This window comes from Oncorhynchus mykiss, chromosome 8, assembly GCF_013265735.2.
Source record: "Oncorhynchus mykiss isolate Arlee chromosome 8, USDA_OmykA_1.1, whole genome shotgun sequence".
Classification (NCBI taxonomy): Eukaryota; Metazoa; Chordata; class Actinopteri; order Salmoniformes; family Salmonidae; genus Oncorhynchus; species Oncorhynchus mykiss.
This window is the reverse complement of record NC_048572.1, coordinates 25,398,876-25,420,293: the sequence shown is the minus strand read 5'-3', so window position 1 is coordinate 25,420,293 and position 21,418 is coordinate 25,398,876. Positions and strand designations below refer to the sequence as shown.

The 21,418-nt window shown below is 45.3% G+C and overlaps 2 protein-coding genes across 4 annotated transcripts in view; one reads left to right on the top strand and one right to left on the bottom strand.

Moving 5' to 3' along the window:
* LOC110529680 (protein dispatched homolog 1) overlaps positions 1 to 4,017 on the top strand; it is a 73,998-nt gene extending 69,981 nt beyond the window's left edge. For both annotated transcript variants that reach the window (XM_021612113.2, XM_021612112.2), the window contains one exon: positions 38 to 4,017. In XM_021612113.2, coding sequence (XP_021467788.2) covers positions 38 to 3,646 — 3,609 coding nt within the window. In that variant the 3' untranslated portion in view covers positions 3,647 to 4,017. The remainder of the gene's footprint in view (positions 1 to 37) is intronic.
* An 8,926-nt stretch (positions 4,018 to 12,943) lies between these two features.
* On the bottom strand, positions 12,944 to 21,038 carry tlr5m (membrane-Toll-like receptor 5). 2 transcript variants are annotated; one of them, XM_021611227.2, is made up of 2 exons: positions 20,901 to 21,038; positions 12,944 to 16,129 (listed from the first exon to the last, which is right to left on the bottom strand). In XM_021611227.2, exon 2 carries the CDS (start codon positions 16,123 to 16,125, stop codon positions 13,486 to 13,488), a length of 2,640 nt encoding a protein of 879 aa, XP_021466902.2. In that variant the 5' UTR covers positions 16,126 to 16,129; positions 20,901 to 21,038; the 3' UTR covers positions 12,944 to 13,485.
* Positions 21,039 to 21,418: the final 380 nt, after the last annotated feature.

The window sequence follows — 21,418 nt, the reverse complement described above, 5'->3', positions numbered from 1 at the left end:
CATACTCTGTTCTTATCTCCTGTTGTGTTGTCCCCAGGTGCGCTCCCACCCTCAGTACTGGAGCCTGTGCCAGCGCACCACTGACGCCTCCTGCTGCCCCAGCTGGACCCTGGGAAACTACGTTGCCATCCTCACCAACAAGTCCTCCTGCCAGAAGATCACAGAGCGCGACGTGTCACACACCCTCAAGATCCTGCGCTCCTGTGCCAAGTACTACCACAACGGAACCCTGGGTCCCGACTGCTGGGACATGACCACTCGCCGGAAGGACCAGTCTAAGTGCACCAACGTCCCCCGCAAGTGCACCAAGTACAACGCCATCTACCAGATCCTCCATTTCCTGGTGGACAAAGACTTCCTGAGCCCAAAGAACACAGACTACCTTATCCCCACCCTTAAACACAGCATGTTGTTTTCCCCGACAGAGAAAGGGGAGACCATGATGAACATTTACCTGGACAACTTTGAGAACTGGAACTCCTCGGACGGCGTCACCACCATCACGGGGATAGAGTTCGGTATCAAACACAATCTGTTCCAGGACTACCTACTGACGGATACCGTGTATCCAGCCATAGCCATAGTAATTGTGCTGGTTGTGATGTGTGTGTACACCCGCTCTGTGTTCATCACCCTGATGACCATGATTGCCATCATCAGCTCCCTAATCGTGTCCTACTTCCTGTACCGCATGGTGTTCGACTTTGAGTTCTTCCCCTTCATGAACCTCACGGCACTCATCATCCTGGTGGGCATCGGGGCAGACGACGCCTTTGTCCTCTGTGACGTGTGGAACTACACCAAGTTCGACAAGCCCAACGCTGAGCTGTCGGAGACAGTGAGCATCACTCTGCAGCACGCCGCCCTTTCCATGTTCGTCACCAGCTTTACCACGGCCGCCGCCTTTTATGCCAACTACGTTAGCAACATCACCGCCATCCGCTGTTTCGGCGTCTACGCCGGCACGGCCATCTTGGTTAACTACATACTGATGGTGACCTGGCTGCCAGCCGTGGTGGTGCTCCATGAGCGTTACCTGCCCAACATCTTCACCTGCTCTAAACCTCCCCACCAGCAGACAGGGCTTTGCACCCGCACCCTCTGGGCCAATCTGTGCCAGAAAGCAAACAAGTGCCTGTTCACCATCTCTGAGGCTTCCAGGATCTTCTTTGAGAAGGTGCTGCCGTGCATCGTGATCAAACTGCGTTACCTCTGGCTTTTCTGTTTCTTGGCCTTCACAGTGGGAGGGGCGTACGTGGTGTGTGTCAACCCCAAGATGAAGCTACCCTCTCTGGAGCTGTCTGAGTTCAAAGTGTTCCGATCCTCCCACCCGTTTGAGCGTTACGACGCTGAGTACAAGAAACTGTTCATGTTCGAGAGGGTCCACCATGGGGAGGACCTGCACATGCCCATCACCATCATCTGGGGGGTCACCCCCGTGGACAACGGGGACCCCCTCAACCCCAAGAACAAAGGCAAGCTGATGCTGGACAACACTTTCAACATCGCCAGCCCGGCCTCCCAGCTGTGGATTCTCAACTTCTGCCAGAAGCTGAGGAACCAGAGCTTCGTGTTCCAGTCGGAGGAGCAGGACTTCACCAGCTGCTTCATCGAGACCTTCAAGCAGTGGATGGAGAACCGGGACTGTGAAGAGGCCTCTGTCTACCCCTGCTGCAGCCAGTCTACCTTCCCCTACAAGCAGGATGTCTTTGAGCTATGCATCAAGAGAGCCATCATGGAGCTGGACCGCAGCACCAGCTTCCACCTGGACAGTAAGACCCCCGGTCCTCGCTTCGACATAAACGACACCATCCGGGCCATCGTCCTGGAGTTCAAGAGCACCTACTTGTTCACACTGGCCTATGAGAAGATGCACCAGTTCTACCACGAGGTGGACACCTGGATTCAGGAGGAGCTGAAGAATGCCCCAGACGGGCTGAAATACGGCTGGTTCGTCAGCAACCTGGAGTTCTATGACCTGCAGGACAGCCTATCAGACGGCACGCTCATCGCCATGGCGTTGTCCGTGGTGGTGGCCTTCGTGGTCATGCTCCTCACCACCTGGAACATCATCATCAGCCTCTACGCCATCCTCTCCATCGCGGGGACCATCTTCGTCACAGTGGGCTCGCTGGTGCTCCTGGGCTGGGAGCTCAACGTGCTGGAGTCGGTCACCATCTCGGTGGCAGTGGGTCTGTCGGTGGACTTCGCCGTGCACTACGGAGTCGCCTATCGCCTTGCCCCCGAGCCTGACCGCGAGGGGAAGGTAGTCTTCTCTCTTGGCCGGATGGGTTCTGCTATCGCCATGGCGGCGCTCACCACCTTTGTTGCCGGGGCGATGATGATGCCGTCCACGGTGCTGGCCTATACCCAGCTGGGCACCTTCATGATGCTCATCATGTGCATCAGTTGGGCCTTTGCCACATTCTTCTTCCAGTGCATGTGCCGTTGCCTGGGCCCCCAGGGCACCTGCGGACAGATCCCCCTGCCCAAGAGGTTTCAGTGCCAGGCTTTCAAAGAGGGCACCACCAACGTCCCCTCGCCCCAGGGCAAGCATGGCACCAAGTACCAACTGGACAGTCGAGGAGGAGAGGTGGAGCATGAGCATTACGAGCTGGAACCGTTAGCCTCGAACCAAAAGAACGAGGAGAAACCTGCAGAGGAACAGGAGACGTGCACCCAGCTCTATAATGGAATAGCCCCCCACTCTGCCCCCTGCACACACATCCCCTTTAAGAGCAAGGCAGAGTCTGGCAGAGGTCCCTGCTCTGAAAATGGACTGGGCATACTGGCGACTGACGCCACACCCAGATGCCAGTACTCCCATAACACAACCTGCACATGTGGAGATCCCCCTCACCAGTCTATGGGTATGCAGTGGACCCCCCACCCATGTACTCAAGCCACCCAGGAGTCCCCATTCCCCCTCACAGGCAGCCATGCCAACAAAGGCCAGACCCTCCTTTCCACTCTGGACGCAGTCTACAAACCAATAGGTTGCCGTATGCACTATGTCCACTGTCCCCCAGCCCATTTCCACCACTGCACCCCGGGCAGGGTGCCCAGACAGGGCCCTCACACCTGCCACCTCAGAAACTACTGTGTTCACACTGTCCCCCTCACAGGTGGCCTCCCCAGGGACCAACACTCAGCCCCAGCTGGGCTGGAGGAAGTACACCGGACTGGAGCATCCTCTGGCCCTAGTGGCAGCCCCACCACCCCAGCCCAGACTCACAGGCCTCCTGCCTCCGCTCTGGGCTGCACATTAGCTCACATACACACAGGGTGCTGCATAGCCAATCATGAAACACAGAGGGCGGAAGAGAAAACGGTAAACGCTCCAAGGGATCAGAGCGTGGATAATTTTGTGTCCACTACGATGCAAAAGGACGCTTGTCATAAGATGCCTGGCAACAAGAAGCTTGAAACCAGTACTACTCCCGTCACATGGGAAGAAAGTGTCAAAACGTGCAAACAGAACCCCAAAAAAGAGAGGGCATCCTCAGCCTCTCCCAAGAAACTCTACTGTTTTAACAGGACTTTAAAAGTAAAGTGCAATTCTGTTGAGTTTAACGCGCCAAAAGCTGATGCCAATGTGCCTGCTCTTGCAATAAATTCAAAACCCGCATCTGAAAGTTTATGTTGACAGCAAAGAGACTATATCTAAAGAGTAAACTTTTGTCATATCAAGCTGTCATGAGCAGTGTCCCTGTGCAATTAAAGTGTTTGGGATATTTCACTGACCAAGTGCCTTATGTCGTTCATGTAAAAGTATGTCCCTATATATTCTGTGATTACTGTTTCTACTGTGCAGATATTGGTTTGATCGGTCAGATGTACTGTATTATTTTTGAGTACACTGAAATTTTATGAAGCTCTAACCTGTTTAAGGAATGGTGAACCATTGACTTTATTCCATAAGAACCACAGGCCTTAGTAGTCTGTTTCACGTTGCCACATGCCTTTTGGTCCAATATGAAAGATGTACTGTATGATTATAAAGTCATTTTAACAAGATTGTCTGTCTCTTTCCACTCCGCTCCTACAGTATGAAATGAAAAGTATATTGAGGGTTTGTTCAAAGGGCACGGTTTGAAATAACACCTGTTTCATTGTCTCACTGCTGCTATAGTCTTTAGAAGATTGTCTCAGTCTGGCCTGAGGCCACGGTGCTGGGCTCTTTGCTCTCCTACACCACACAGACGTTTGATTTCTAATCTTCACTCCCCAAGAGCCTGCATCACATTCCAAGCAGGTCAGAATCCTACACAGTAGGACAGAATCATACACAGCAGGACATCAGCAGGTCTCAGACATTTTTGCAGATGCTCTTATCTAGAGCGACTTACAGGGGGCAATTAGGGTGAAGTGCCTTGCTCACGGGCACATTTACCTAGTTGGCTCGGGGATTTGAACCAGTGACCTTTTGGTTAGTAACCCAACGCTCTTGACCATCTACACATGTAACTGAGCAATTTTCTAACAGACAGCAATGATGTAAAAGGCATGAATTATAAAGAGAAAATCTAAAACCCAGGAATAGTATAACTCCTGTGTCCTATCATTTCATTTTGTAACATATTGATTACATTCTGTTTACTCCCTTTGTTAAACGTATCCTATAAATTGACCAAATCCATTCATTCAAAGTCATGTGTTTTATTTGCTGTTCTGGCTCCTGCCATCCATCCCACCTAAGAGGTTTCCCTGGTGGTCCAAGATCTTGGCCAAACCTGCTGCTGCAAAGCAAACATATACATTAGACCGGCAGGCTCTGCAGGCAGTATGACTCAGCACAACAGACAGAGTTATAATTATACTTTCAGTCGTGAATTAATGTCAGAGATGCAGCTCTGAACTAGGCTACCAGACGCCTGTAATTATCTGTGAGAGAGAGGCCAAGGTGGTACTGTAGCCCATCTCCCTTAGTCTCCGACACCATCACCCACTCAAATCCACAGATCAGTTTTAACATTGATCAGGGGTACAATGAAACTATATGGTGTGAGTGAGTAGAAATTCCTCAAGCAGCTGCAAAGTCCTCTTTCTAATTGTTCCACTCCTTTTCTATCTCACACTTTGTGCATAGTTCCTGTCTGACCCTTGCCCAGACATTTCTTAGCTGTCAATCACATATCTAGTTCCAGTCAGTACAAATCCCCATCCCTGACAATCTCTGAGGGGTGCAGATGGGACCTCTGTCACTCATAGGCGCAACTGTTTGAACTTCTCACTGGCTGGAAACTTTCCAAAATGACATGTCTCCTGTGTAAACTTGCCCTTGTTTACCGAGCCCCAATGTTTATGCAGTCCTGACCTGAGGAATTCCACAGAAAAAAAACAATATGCACCTTTGACTGGGGAAGATGGCTATCCACATCTTTCTTTTGTGTGAACTCTCACTACAGGGAGAACTACAAGAAAGACACATGGCACAAATTGACAGACTTATCTCAGATGGTTAACGGAAGCATTCTGCCAATCTGATCTTTACCTGAGAAAATTGTACTTGAGGAGACTGCTCCTCATATCTAAGGAAGGTCTTCAATCTACTCTATCATAAAGGGCTAGCCTCTAGTGAGTGTACTGTAAATTAGGCAGAGAATGATGAGTGGTAACCCATATTGCCATGAGTTGAGTTCCTTTAACTTGGTATTTCATCGTGCACAGCACATTAAAATGATCCAAGATGGCGTAGCAGTCAGACGTCCTTGTCCTGTCGTGTCCCTTGTATATATCGTTTTACATATTTTTCGTCGCATATCCTTTAAAATATTTTGCTAAACCTCGTCATCTAAATACTCTCCTGCAACCCGCCTCACCCAATGTGGCGTGGATCTGCTTTTTTCTCCTAAAGTATTTATATTTACTTCGGATCTGGAATCCCTCAACTGAAGCTAGCCAGCTAACTACCAGATATCAGTCAACCATTGCCAGCAGTCATCAGCTAACCTTCAGCTCGGAAAGCTCTCGCCAGTTCGAACAACGTGACTCTAACCAGAGCATAACGGACCTGTTATTTTTATCCCCGGATTCCTACCGCAAACTGAAAATTTTCATCTGTTATTCACAACTAGCTAACCGCAATCCCGGATAACTACTCCTGGCTAGCGTTTCCATCCCAGAGCAAGCACCAATTTAGCTTGAAGCTAGCCCGGCCAGGGCTCCTGTGCTACCACTGAAGCATACTCCTGGGCTACAACATCGGCCTGCTAGCTACCTAGAGCTACTTGGAACCCTACTAATTCCACAACTGGTCTATTGAGGTCACCGCACGAAGAGGCAAAAACAGACTTGCGCCCCCCCCCCCCCCCCCCCCAAAGGCTAACTTTCTAGCCCCTGCTATCTGCTTGCTTGCTAACCCGGTCTGCTAACTGCTAAACTGCCGGGCTCTGGTCTGCTAACTGCTAGCTTGCCTGCCCGGTCTGCTAACTGCTAGCCCTTGCTAACTGCTTGCTTGCTAACCAGGTCTGCTAACTGCTAGCTTGCCCGGTCTGCAAACTGCTAGCCCTTGCTAACTGCTTGCTTGCTCACCCGGTCTGCTAACTGCTAGCTTGCCCTGGTCTACTAACTGCTAGCTTGTTTAGCTCCGGCCTACTAACTGTTAGCTTGCTAACTGTCTGAATCGCCATGTCCCCAGCCATGTTCACTTGGCTACGCATGCCTCTCTCTAATATCAATATGCCTTGTCTATTACTGTCCTGGTTAGTGATTACTGTCTTATTTCACTGTAGAGCCTCTAGCCCTGCTCAAAATGCCTTAACCAACCATGTTGTTCCACCTCCTACATATGCGATGACATCACCTGGTTTAAACATCTCTAATGCCTAGGTTTACCTCCAATTTACTCACATCCTACCTTACCTTTGTCTGTACACTATGCCTTGAATCTATGCTATCGTGCCCAGAAACCTGCTCCTTTTACTCTCTGTTCTGAACGTGCTAGACGGCCAGTTCGTATAGTCTTTAGCCGTACCCTTATCCTACTTCTCCTCTGGTGATGTGGAGGTTAATCCAGGTCCTGCAGTGCCTAGCTCCACTCCCACCCCCCAGGTGCTGTCATTTGTTGACTTCTGTAAACGTAAAAGCCTTGGTTTCATGCATGTTAACATTAGAAGCCTACTCCCTAAGTTTGTTTTACTCACTGCTTTAGCACACTCTGCCAACCCAGATGTCTTAGCCGTGTCTGAATCCTGGCTTAGGAAAACCACCAAAAACCCTGAAATCTCCATTGCTAACTATAACGTTTTCCGCCAAGATAGAACTGCCAAAGGGGGCGGTGTTGCAATCTACTGCAAAGATAGAAAGTAATACAGAACTCTGCAGGCTAAGTCTGTACCCAAACAATTTGAGCTTCTACTTCTAAAGATTCACCTTTCTAGAAACAAGTCTCACTGTTGCCGCTTGCTATAGACCTCCCTCTGCCCCCAGCTGTGCCCTCGATACTATATGTGAACTGATTGCCCCCCATCTATCTTCTGAGCTCGTGCTACTAGGTGACCTAAACTGGGACATGCTTAACACCCCGGCCATCCTGCAAACTAAGCTTGATGCCCTCAATCTCACACAAATGATCAATGAACCTACCAGGTACAACCCCAAATCAGTAAACACGGGCACCCTCATAGATGTCATCCTAACTAATTCGCCCTCCAAATACACCTCTGCTGTTTTCAATCAAGATCTCAGCGATCACTGCCTCATTGCCTGCATCCGTAATGGGTCTGCGACCAAACGACCACCCCTCATCACTGTCAAACGCTCCCTGAAACACTTCTGCGAGCAGGCCTTTCTAATCGACCTGGCCGGGGTATCCTGGAATGACATTGACCTCATCCCGTCAGTAGATGATGCCTGGCTATTATTTTAAAAGTGCCTTCCTCACCATCTTAAATAAGCATGCCCCACTCAAAAAAAATGTAGAACTAGGAATAGATATGGTCCTTGGTTCACACCAGACCTGTCTGCCCTTGACCAGCACAAAAACATCCTGTGGCGTTCTGCATTAGCATCGAATAGCCCCCGTGATATGCAACTTCTCAGGGAAGTTAGGAACAAATATACACAGGCAGTTAGAAAAGCTAAGGCAAGATTTTTCAAACAGAAATGTGCATCCTGTAGTACTAACTCAAAAAAGTTCTGGGACACTAAAGTCCATGGAGAATAAGAGCACCTCCTCCCAGCTGCCCACTGCTCTGAGGCTAGGAAACATTGTCACCACCGATAAATTCCCTATAATTGAGAATTTCAATAAGCATTTCTCTACGGCTGGCCATGCTTTCCACATAGCTACCCCTACCCCGGTCAACTGCCAGGCACCCTCCACAGCAACCCACCAAAGCCCCCACCATTTCTCCTTTACCCAAATCCAGATAGCCAATGTTCTGAAAGAGCTGCAAAATCTGGACCCCTACAAATCAGCCGGGCTAGACAATCTGGACCCTCTCGTTCTAAAATTATCTGCCGAAATTGTTGCAACCCCTATTACTAGCCTGTTCAACCTCTCTATCATATCGTCTGAGATTCCCAAAGATTGGAAAGCTGCCACGGTCATCCTCCTCTTCAAAGGGGGACACACTCTTGACCCAAACTGCTACAGACCAATATCTATCCTACCCTGTCTTTCTAAGGTCTTCGAAAGCCAAGTTAAACAGATTACTGACCATTTCGAATTCCACCATACCTTCTCCGCTATGCAATCTGGCTTCCGAGCTGGTCATGGGTGCACCTCAGCCACGCTCAAGGTTCTAAACGACATCATAACCGCCATCGAGAAGAGATATTACTGTGCAGCCGTATTCATCGACCTGGCCAAGGCTTTCGACTCTGTCAATCACTACATTCTTATTGGCAGACTCGACAGCCTTGGTTTCTCAAATGATTGCCTCGCCTGGTTTACCAACTACTTCTCTGATCGATTTGACACACTGAACTCTGAGGGCCTGTTGTCTGGACCTCTGACAGTCTATGGGTGTGCCACAGGGTTCAATTCTTGGGCCGACTCTCTTTTCTGTATACATCAATGATGTTGCTCTTGCTGCTGGTGATTCTCTGATCCCCCTCTACGCAGACGACACCATTCTGTATACTTCTGGCCCCTCCCTGGACACTGTGTTAACTAACCTCCAGATGAGCTTCAATGCCATACAACTCTCCTTCCATGGCCTCCAACTGCTCTTAAACGCAAGTAAAACTAAATGCATGCTTTTCAATCAATCGCTGCCCGCACCTGCTCGCCCGTCCAGCATCACTACTCTGGACGGCTCTGACTTAGAATACGTGGACAACTACAAATACCTGGGTGTCTGGTTAAACTGTAAACTCTCCTTCCAGACTCACATTAAGCATCTCCAATCCAAAATTAAATCTAGAATCGGCTTCCTATATCGCAACAAAGCATCCTTCACTCATGCTGCCAAACATACCCTCGTAAAACTGACCATCCTACCGATCCTCGACTTCGGTGATGTCATCTATAAAATAGCCTCCAACACTCTACTCAACAAACTGGATGCAGTCTATCACAGTGCCATCCGTTTTGTCACCAAAGCCCCATACACTACCCACCATTTCGACCTGTATGCTCTCGTTGGTTGGCCCTCGCTTCATACTCGTCGCCAAACCCACTGGCTACAGGTTATCTACAAGTCTCTGCTAGGTAAAGCCCCGCCTTATCTCAGCTCACAGGTCACCATACCAGCACCCACTCGTAGCACGCGCTCCAGCAGGTATATCTCACTGGTCACCCCCAAAGCCAATTCCTCCTTTGGCCGTCTTTCCTTCCAGTTCTCTGCTGCCCATGACTGGAACGAATTGCAAAAATCTCTGAAGCTGGAGACTCACATCTTCCTCACTAGATTTAAGCACCAGCTGTCAGAGCAGTTTACAGATCACTGCACCTGTACTTAGATGGGCTGTTTACAGATAGGCTATCTACCTACCTCGTCCCCATACTGGTATTTATTTATTTTGCTCCTTTGCACCCCAGCATCTCTACCTGCACATTCATCTTCTGCCGATCTACCATTCCAGTGTTTAATTGCTATATTGTAATTACTTCGCCACCATGGCCTATTTATTTCCTTAACTTACCTCATTTGCACTCACTGTATATAGACTTTTTGTTTTCTTTTGTTCTACTGTATTGACTATGTTTTGTTTATTCCATGTGTAACTCTGTGTTGTTGTATGTGTCGAATTGCTACGCTTCATCTTGGCCAGGTCGCAGTTACAAATGAGAACTTGTTCTCAACTAGCCTACCTGGTTAAATAAAGGTAAAATAAAATAAATAAATGGAGTCTGAGGCACAGCCGTATCCTGAAGTTCACCTTACATGACTACCATAGATTGGGGTGGCAGGTAGCCTAGTGGTTAGAGCAGTGGGCCAATAACTGAAAGGTTGCTGGATCAAATCCCAGAGTTAACAAGGTAAAAATCTTTTCTGCCCCTGAATAAGGCGGTTAACTCACTGTTTTCCAGGAGGATGTCATTGTAAATAAGAATTTGCCTAGTTAAATAAAGATACAGATTCATTCAGCATTTTCATAACAAGCAATTACCAGGGAAAATAACATGAATAATGTGGAACTTCAAGCTGTAGGGGAGATATGGCTGGAAAAACAGGTGACGGAGACAGACATAATATCCTCCCTTATCCCCCTGCTCTCTCCCCACGCTGGCAAGGCCACTCCAGCGTTCCAAGTGCAGAAAACACCTGTTTCCAAAGGGTCAGTTGTGAAATAGGTCCTCTCTTCCCTGTGTGGAATCTGAAGGCTGATACCGCACCAAACATTCACAGCCGGAGCCCCAGGGGAAGACGGGAAAAGCAGTTATGCTCCATTAAAACTCCATGCTCTTGATGCCCACTCAGGCCTGTCTTTCTGAGGACAGACCGCAATCAGAGAAGTTGTCTGCAGGTGCTCCATCAACTCCTTTACTACCACATGGCCTCTAGCCTGGGTTGAGTAGGCTACCAGTACCTGACTGTTTTTGCAGTCAACAAGTACAGAAAACTGAGGTGTGGACAGGCCTCTGTGGTCTCCAATAGAACATTGTCTATATTATTTTCCCTTATCCCCTTCTGGAATAGAGATGAAAGTCAAAGGTACAGCTGTGCATTACTACTAACCTCTGTTTTGCTTTGTAACCTCCTTATCCCATACCCACCACACATACCATACCCACCACACATACACACAAACCATACCCTACACACATACACACAAACCATACCCTACACACATACACACAAACCATACCCACCACACATACACACAAACCATACCCTACACACAAACCATACCCTACACACAAACCATACCCTACACACAAACCATACCCACCACACATACACACAAACCATACCCACCACACATACACACAAACCATACCCACCACACATACACACAAACCATACCCTACACACATACACACAAACCATACCCACCACACATACACACAAACCATACCCTACACACAAACCATACCCTACACACAAACCATACCCACCACACATACACACAAACCATACCCACCACACATACACACAAACCATACCCACCACACATACACACAAACCATACCCACCACACATACACACAAACCATACCCTACACACAAACCATACCCTACACACAAACACACAAACAAAGACACAAACCTTTAAAAACGCATTGCTTAATTTTACCCACCAGGGGGAAAAGTGTGGTTGGTTAGAGCTATTTGCATGAGAGATCCTGTTATACTGAACTGGGCTTCATATGACCCAGATTGGATGGACTGTGTTCCCTGGTCTCTATACACCAAGCCAGTTCACAGTAGATTGACCACTCCGATCAATGGATTTCACCTCAGCTTGAACGGAAAGCATATCATTATATTTGTTTTTAACTGAGGTCAAATATTTGCTATGGTTATGGGGCAGCGTTTATTACATTTTCCTGTGAGGAGAATCTGACCAGTGTGCGCCTCTGTTCCAATAATACTACGGATCCCTGAAATAACTAAAGCAGAGACCTGTAGTTTATTTACTTGGGAAATATTTGTTAATCTTCTCAATTTGAGCTCTAAGGTTCTTGCAAATTGAGTATTTGACGAAGCATAATACAATTGTAGGATCTTAAATTTGATCACTCTTGTTGCTGAGAATTTTCCTGCAGATGAGCTTCACAATTTACATAAATTCACAAAAAAATATTAACAGTATTGCACTTTTAATGTAACCTAGTTTTGTCCTAACCACCGATTAAGCAACATTATGGACTAAACATTCAAATATTGTAGATGCAGCTTTATTTTGCTGTGACAATATAGGTCAAATTAAGATCCTACACCTGAACAGAAGCACTTTCCTCTCATGATTTGTGGTTAAAGTTACAGTTTTTGTAAAACTGCACTGTGCTTTCTATCTTCTCATAGTTATGAGAAAAATCACATAATCATTAAGGTTACACTTTTACATTATCTCCATCAGAGATCCATGGTATAGTACGTTAAGAGTTTTAAATGAAAATATTAGATAGTTAGAAAACTGAAATGGTTGTTATATGGTAGGCCTAGTTTACATGTACATTCAAAAACCTTTCCAATAACAGTAGATGTCTAAATGTGTGCTGTGTTAACACAGGTCAGGCAAGGTTTCCATAAAGGGGTCTTAAACACTCCCACTGGGCACACAGTGGTTGAATCAACGTTGTTTCCACGTCATTTCAATGAAATTAGGCTGAACCAACGTGGAATAGACATTGAACTGACATCTGTGCCCAGTGGGCTGTGACTTCTGAGAGAGGATGAGGTTATTCTCCGCTCCTCCTTACAGCAGGAAGTGTTACTCTACCTGGTGGCATACAGTTTTCAGACAGACTCTATATTGAGGAAGTAGGGAGGAGATACGATTCAGTCATTTTTTAAATCCTCAGAAAAAGTTCACAATTATTATTAGAGTAGTAGAGAAGTTGGAATGTTTTATTAAAAGTACCAAAATCCTTACATTAGTTATATTACAACGTGTAAATGTAAGCCACGAGAACTTTGCATTGTACACACTGCAAAACACAATCATAGATGGCGCCGACAGACATGGCAGCTCTGCTTCTAGCGCCAAAGCAATTTCGCAGTATTTTGATTTTTGTTATTTGTTATTTCTTTCATTAAAAAAAAAACTTCCAAAAATAGAAGCATTTCGCTACACCGGCAATAACATCTGCTAAATATGTGTATGTGACCAATAAAATTTGATTTGATTTATACAGAAGGTAACGTTTCACAGTTCCAATATTAGTGAATAAAGGTTGACTGCCACCTAGTGGTCAAAAACAAGCTATGCCAAAAGACAGAGGACCCTCTCCATTTTGCCTGTAATCAATATGGGAAAAGTTCTTAATGCTATACAGACAAAATAAAAATGACTGATGTAAGAATTCACAGTACAGTTAAATAAGATTTTCGCTTAAGCATACAGGCTGTGGAAAAATGAGTCAACAACATTAAGTTCCAACTGTCATATTTACAAGTGTGATATCCCTATTGTTATCTTTGGAGGTGTACTTTTTGTCCTTAAGAATCTTGGACATGAGCTTCTCATAGAACCATTGAATATCCTGTGTGTCCTCCGGCCACTGCAGGTACTCCCTCTTCTGGGCAAAGGTCCTAATGCCTTCATGTTTCATCAGTCTGTAATGGGGGACATTCCCCACGACCACCATGATGAGAACATCTCTGAGCTCCTCCAGCATCCTGCTCTGAGCCAGGGTAAAGGCCTCCAGGCACCAGCCGTCCTTGAGGAACTCTTTAGAGACGATACAAACGGTCTTCCTGCTCCCCCATATGGCGTCCCTGATATTGAACAGGTGATCTTCACCTGGGATGAAGTCTCTGACCTCGAAGCAGCAGCGGAGGACGTTTCGCTCCGCGAACTGAGAGTCTAGTCTGTTCAACAGGGCGGTTTCTACCCACTTGTAGTCGTTGTTGCTGAAGCATAAGTAAGCGTCGTACCGAGGCCCATCAGCAGAAGGATCCCTCCTAGGGCCCTCAAGGATCCTGGCAGTCAACTTTTTATAAACTTTGAAGAGGAATCCACGGAGACGAGCGAAAACGATTGATCCGACCATGATCAGGATGATGAGCGCTGTGCAGCCGATGAAGAGCGAGAGCCTCAGCTCCTGAACCAGCCTCTCGTCATCCTCCTCACACGATATGACTGAGCTGAAATTCAACAGGCTGATGCCATGGAGATCTGAAGGAAACTCACAGCTGAATTCATTCACGCCAGGGTCAGGAAAAGTCACGTTAGTCCCTTTCAGCCACGTCAGAAAGTCCTCCAGACCGCAGTCACAGTGGAATTGATTCCTATACAGGTTGATCCAGCTGAGAGAATGGAAAGCTTCTGGGTCAGGAGAGGCCAGGAAATTGTAAGAGAGATCAACCGTTTTGAGACTCTCTGGAAAAATGTCTTGTTTGAGGTATGTGAGTGAGTTGAAGTGAAGATCCATCTCTTCCAGAGAGATGAGGCCTTTAAATATACCATCTGGGAGAGCCTGCAGGGAGTTAAAGCTTAAATCCAGACTTAAAAGCTTGCCAAGATGTTGAAATACATGCATACACTCTCCCCGTGCCCATATCATCTGCAAGGCGATGTTCCTTAGCTCAAGCAGCTTCAGAGAGTTCACAGCTGGCACTGAAATATTATTGTTAAGGGTGCACCACTTTATGAAGTTGTTACCATACCAGAGAAACTCAATGTGCATTAATTTAGCTAAAACTGTGTATACATCCTCTAAATTAGTTAACCTGTTGTTTTGAACATTAAGTATGATCGTATTAGGAGCAAAGACAGAGAGGCCCTCTAAGGATGTAATCTTATTATCAGCCAAACGAAGAAGTTGGATGTTTGGTAGTGGTGCAAGAGAACCATATGTACCTAGTCCCCGAATAGAGTTTCCTGTAAGATCCAGAACTTGTAGGTTTGGAAGTCCTTTAAATGCCTGATATCCCAATGCACCAATATGGTTGTAAGATATATCTAGTTCTAAAATATTGGGTAGATTGTCAAACGTGTAAGAATAGATTTCCCCTATAAGATTGTGTGACAGGTTGAGCTTTTGTACATTTTGAAGACCAAAAAACGCCTCCCTGTCAATCTGGTTAATTTTGTTTTGGGCTATTGTTATGTCCTCTACCTCTCTCAGCGGACTGAATACTGCATATTGCAATGTAAATATAAAGCATTTGGACAAATCTAGAATCTTGACACTACTATTCTCGAGGCCCTCAAATGTTTGCCTGTCTGGGTCTTTCACATTGCTGAAACCAAATGATTTCCCCATGGTGCTGTGTTCCAGAATAAGATGGTGGATTTTGGTCCCTTGGATTGCATTGAAAAACAGTTTTGCCTTGTCCACATCAAATCCATTGGAAGATAAGTCAAGTGTCTCCATGGACATGTTCCGAAAAGGATTTCCACATCGTTTCCAGTCAAAGCCATACTGAGTCATGCTATATAGATAGAGGCTGTTCAACTTGAGGAGCCGAAAGTGTTTGCCTTGAAAGCCAAGCAAATCTTCCTCACATATGCTTTCCATCCGGTTTAGGGAAACGTTTAGCTCTTGGAAATCTGTCATGTTCACAAAGAATAGAGCAGGTTGGATTATTTTCACCTGGTTACCATACAGATCTAGTGTTTCCAAGGAAACCAGGGGCTTGAGATAGTCACCCTGTAAAATAGATTCAGTCAGGTCACACCTATACAGAGAGAGCGCTCTCAGGTTGGACAGTCCCACAAACGCATCTGGCTCAATTTGTAAACCTGTGTTATACCCTAAATAAAGCACTGCCAAGTTTTCCAGCCTTTGAAAGGTGTTAGTTCTTATAATAAGCCCATTCACTTGTTGCCAACTGAGGTCCAGTTCCTTTAACCCTTCAAGCCCAGAGAAGGATGTCTCATTGATCTCACTGATGTAGTTATCCCTCATATACAAAATGGTAATGTATGGAGGCAGCGCAGGGACCTGATATAGAGACTGGCTGGTGCAAGCTGCTATAGAGCCATATATTGGGCATTTTGGGTTGCTTTTCACCACCTGCAGGTATTCTCCAAAGATAGCCAGCAGTATAAGGTTCCTCATCATCCCCCTGGCAAAAAGTAGAAAATAATGCAAATTATTTGAAAGGATTGCTATTCCATCACAGGGCTACAGTACATCAATTAATTGGATGTACAGTAAGAGTCAAAAGTTTGGACACACCTTCTCATTCAAGGGTTTTTTCTTTATTTTTAGAATAATAGTGAAGACATCAAAACTATGAAATAACACACATGGAATCATGTAAACTCAGCAAAAAAAAGAAACGTCCCTTTTTCAGGACCGTCTTTCAAAGACAATTCGTAAAAATCCAAATAACTTCACAGATCTTCATTGCAAAGGGTTTAAACACTGTTCCCATGCTTGTTTAATGAACCATAAACAATGAATGAACATGCACCTGTGGAAGGGTTGTTAAGACACTAACAGCTTACAGACGGTAGGAAATTAAGGTCACAGTTATGAAAATTTAGGACACTAAAGAGGCCTTTCTACTGACTCTGAAAAACACCAAATGAAAGATGCCCAGGGTCCCTGCTCATCTGCGTGAACGCGCCTTAGGCATGCTGTAAGGAGGCATGAGGACTGCAGATGTGGCCAGGGCAATACATTGCAATGTCCGTACTGTGAGACGCCTAAGACAGCGCTACAGGGAGACAGGACGGACAGCTGATCGTCCTCGCAGTGGCAGACAACATATAACAACACCTGCACAGGATCGGTACATCCGAACATCACACCTGCGGGACAGGTACAGGATGGCAACAACTGTCCTAGTTACACCAGGTACGCACAATCCCTCCATCAGTGCTCAGACTGTCCGCAATAGGCTGAGAGAGGCTGGACTGAGGGCTTGTAGGCCTGTTGTAATGCAGGTCCTCACCAGACATCACCAGCAACAATGTCACCTATGGGCACAAATCCACCATCGCTGGACCAGACAGGACTGGCAAAAAGTGCTCTTCACTGACGAGTCGCGGTTTTGTCTCACCGGGAGTGATGGTCGGATTCGCGTTTATCGTCGAAGAAATGAGCGTTACACTGAAGCCTGTACTCTGGAGCGGGATCAATGTGGATGTGGAGGGTCCGTCATGGTCTGGGGCGGTGTGTCACAGCATCATCGGACTGAGCTTGTTGTCATTGCCGACAATCTCAACGCTGTGCGTTACAGGGAAGACATCCTCCTCCCTCATGTTATACCCTTCCTGCAGGCTCATCCTGATATGACCCTCCAGCATGACAATGTCATCAGCCATACTGCTCGTTCTGTGAGTGATTTCCTGCAAGACAGGAATGTCAATGTTCTGCCATGGCCAGCGAAGAGCTCGGATCTCAATCCCATTGAGCACATCTGGGACCTGTTGGATCGAAGGGTGAGGGCTAGGGCCATTCCCCCCAGAAATGTCCGGGAACTTGCAGGTGCCTTGGTGGAACAGTGGTGTAACATCTCACAGCAAGAACTGGCAAATCTTGTGCACTCCATGAGGAGGAGAAGCACTGCAGTACTTAACGCAGCTGGTGGCCACACCAGATACTGACTGTTACTTTTTTGACCCCCCCTTTGTTCAGGGACACATTATTCAATTTCTGCTGGTCACATGTCTGTGGAACTTGTTCAGTTTACATCTCAGTTGTTTAATCTTGTTATGTTCATACAAATATTTACACATGTTAAGTTTGCTGAAAATAAACGCAGTTGACAGTGAGAGGACGTTTCTTTTTTTGCTGAGTTTACAGTAATCAATAAAGTGTTCAACAAATCAAAATATATTTTATATTCTTCAAAGTAGCCACCCTTTGCCTTGATGACAGCTTTGTACACCCTAGGCATTCTCTCAATCAGCTTCAGCTGGAGTGCTTTTCCAACAGTCTGGAAGGAGTTCCTACATATGCTGAGCACTTGTTGGCTGCTTTTCCCTTCATTCTGCAATTCAACTCATCCCAAACCATCTCAAATGGGTTGTTGTTGGGTGATTGTGGTGGTCAGGTCATCTGATGCAGCACCATCACGCTCCTTCTCGGTCAAATAGCCCTTACACAGCCTGGAGGTGTGTTTTGTGTCATTGTCCTGTTGAAATACAAATGATAGTTCCACTAAGCGCAAACCAGATGGGATGGCGTATCGATTAATTGTGCCTTGAATTCTAAATAAATCACAGACAGTGTCACCAAGCAAAGCACCCCCACCTCCTCTTCCATGCTTCATGGTGGGAACCACACGTAGAGCTCATCCATTCACCTACTCTGCCTCTCACAAAGATACGGCGGTTGGCCTCAAAAATCTCAAATTTGGACTCATCAGACCAAAGGACAGATTTCACCGGTCTAATGTCCATTGCTTGACCCAAGCAGTTTTCTTATTATTGGTGTCCTTTAGTAGTGGTTTCTTTGCAGCAATTCAAACATGAAGGCCTACTTCACACAGTCTCCTCTGAACAGTTGATGTTGATATGTGTCTGTTACTTGAAGTCTGTGAAGCATTTATTTGGACTGCAATTTCTGAGGCTGCACTCACAAATAAACTTTAAAAGTTCTTGACATTTTCCGGATTGACTGAACATCATGTCTTAAAGTAATGATGGACTGTCGTTTCTCTTTGCTTATTTGAGCTGTTCTTTCCATAATAGGGACTTGGCATTTTACCAGATAGGGCTATCTTCTGTATACCACCCCTACCTTGTCACAACACAACTGATTGGCTCAAAACGCATTAAAGAAAGAAATTCCATAAATTAACTTAACAAGGCACACCTGTTAATTGAAATGCATTCCAGGTGACTACCTCATGAAGCTGGTTGAGAGAATGCCAAGAGTGTGCAAAGCTGTCAAAGGCAAAGCGTGGGTACTTTGGAAAATCTCAAATATATTTTTATTTGTTTAACACTTTTCTGGTTACTACATGACTCCATATGTGTTATTTCATAGTTTTGATGTCTTCACTATTATTCTACAATGAAGAAAATAGTACAAAAATAAAGAAAATCCTGGAATGAGTAGGTGTGTCCAAACTTTTGTCTGGTACTATTTCTCTCAGACTTGGAGTATCCCCTTCAGGTGAGACATCCCTTGGCTATAGAGAATTCACATTTATCTATCTGTTTGCACTGAAAGGTCCATAGTCCATTGGTTCTGTCCCAACCTGATAATGAAAATCCCATATTTGTGTGCTGAGTACACAGCCTTACTCTGAAGTCACAATGCTCACATAGGGCTGTTTGTATTATATGAATGAATCACTTATATCCTCAAGTGTGTACACCCATCCCACTGTGCTGGTTGAATCAATAAACGTTGTTTCCATGTAATTTCAACCAAAAGAATCAATGTGATGACATTGAATCTACTTGGAAAACTGATTGGATTTGCAAAAAGCCACCAATATAAGAGCATTTTATATTTTTTCACTCAACTTAACCTAATTCCAATGACATGGTGATATTTTTAGTTGATTTCACATTGAATTCACATTAGGTGACAACTCAACCAAATGTAAAGGAAAAATAGACGTTGAACTGATGTCTGTACCCAGTGAGATGAGAGCATTGGGCAATTTAATTAGGGCCTCAATTTTTCTGATGTGGCAGAACTCTTATCATGTAAGCAGAAAGGTGTATCCTGACACTTTTTCGGTAAACAGCTGAGCAGTGGTGTAAAGTACTTACGTTTCTGGGGGTATCTGTGATTTACTTTACTATTTTTATAGTAAAGTATATCAAATTAAATAAATGTACTTTTTACCCCATACATATTCCCTGACACCCAAAAGTACTTGTTACATTTTGCCAGGAAAATTGTCCAATTCACACACTTATCAAGAGAACATCACTGGTCCTCCCTACTGCCTCTGATCTGGCGGACACACTAAGCACATACTTCATTTGTAAATTATGTCTGAGTGTTGGAGTGTGCCCCTGGCTATCTGTCAATTTAAATAAACAAAACAATTGTAGTGTCTGGTTTTATATATACTTTTACTTTTGATACTTAATAAGTATAACTAAAACCAAATACTTTTAGACTTCTACTTTAGTAATATTTTACTGGGTGACTCAGTTTTACTTTAGTCATTTTATATTAACGTATCTTTACTTTTACTCAAGTATGACAATTGAGTACTTCTTCCACCACTGCAGCTGAGTGATGGGGCTCGAAAACTGTAACCACTGATGGAACAAGGACTGACCATCCAATGGAACAAGGACTGATCATTCGAGAGTTTTGAAGCTCTACAGTTTTAGTTTACAATTACATTGTTTGCAAACAATTGAGGTAAACAAGCTGACATGTTGGGTTATGGTGGGGTTAGTTAGACATAAACTCGTGAGGCATGTATTCATTATATGTTTCAAGAATCAGAAAATGGATGTAGGCCTACCAATCCCAGATTCTCCCTTTAAATGTCCTTCTCTAGAGGCTGCAATTATGGGACATTTTATAAAGTTGCCATCCAAAGAACTGTGTTAATTAGACTCCAAGATGACAGCAATTGTTCAAAGGTGGTGCATCAATGCGTCAAGTTGTCTTTGCAATGTAATCATTCACGTCTATAATTTACGGTCTAATTTGTTATAGTCGACATACGACCCCCAAAACAATAGTCTGGGTACCAGTCTTTTTAGCTAACATTCCACAATGACACTTGTGTTGGCACAATAAGAAGTGGAACGTTAACTAAAAATACTGGTAATAGCTGAACTGAGAGGGCAAACAGGCTACCATTTTTTTTCTTCTTCTGATATTTATCAACTATTGGCCGACACAATAATGCAATTATTAAAGTAGGCCTAAACAGTAAGTTAAAGGTAAAAGTTGTGACTTACCTGAAGTTATGAGCGCGCTGATAAGCCAAATATGCGTCGAGTTGGTGAGTATGTTTATGGGATAGGTTACACCCCTTTCAGATGAAGTCAAGTACTGAGCGCGTTCGTTTAGCATGGCCCGGTGCCCCGTGTGATGAACGAATCCCACTACTGTTTTTCATAAATTCCTCGCCAGAAACCGGGAGGCTCGAACTACAGACATCATCTCTAAACCCCCCCCCCCCCCCCGGCTATACTGCCACCTACTGGTGGGAATAGTTTATAGACATCATCTCTCAGGCCCATAATCTCTCAGGCCCCTCTCCAACACCAGGGGCCTCATTTATAAACGTTGTTCATGCACATAACCTGCCCCCAAAACATTCGTGCGCTGGTTTTCACAAAAAAGTTGGAGTCTGTAAAAGCTGAACATGATGTGAGAATGTACGAATCCTCCCGCAAACTTTAGACCCTGCATATGCATAACAGTTTCAGGTGGTTGAACTATTGCATTGCAAGAAGGCAAAAGCAGCCTATTG

What these genes read in the sequence shown, in the direction of transcription:
- tlr5m (XM_021611227.2), bottom strand. Translation starts at nt 16,125, where the DNA reads ATGATGAGGAACCTTATACTGCTGGCTATCTTTGGAGAATACCTGCAG.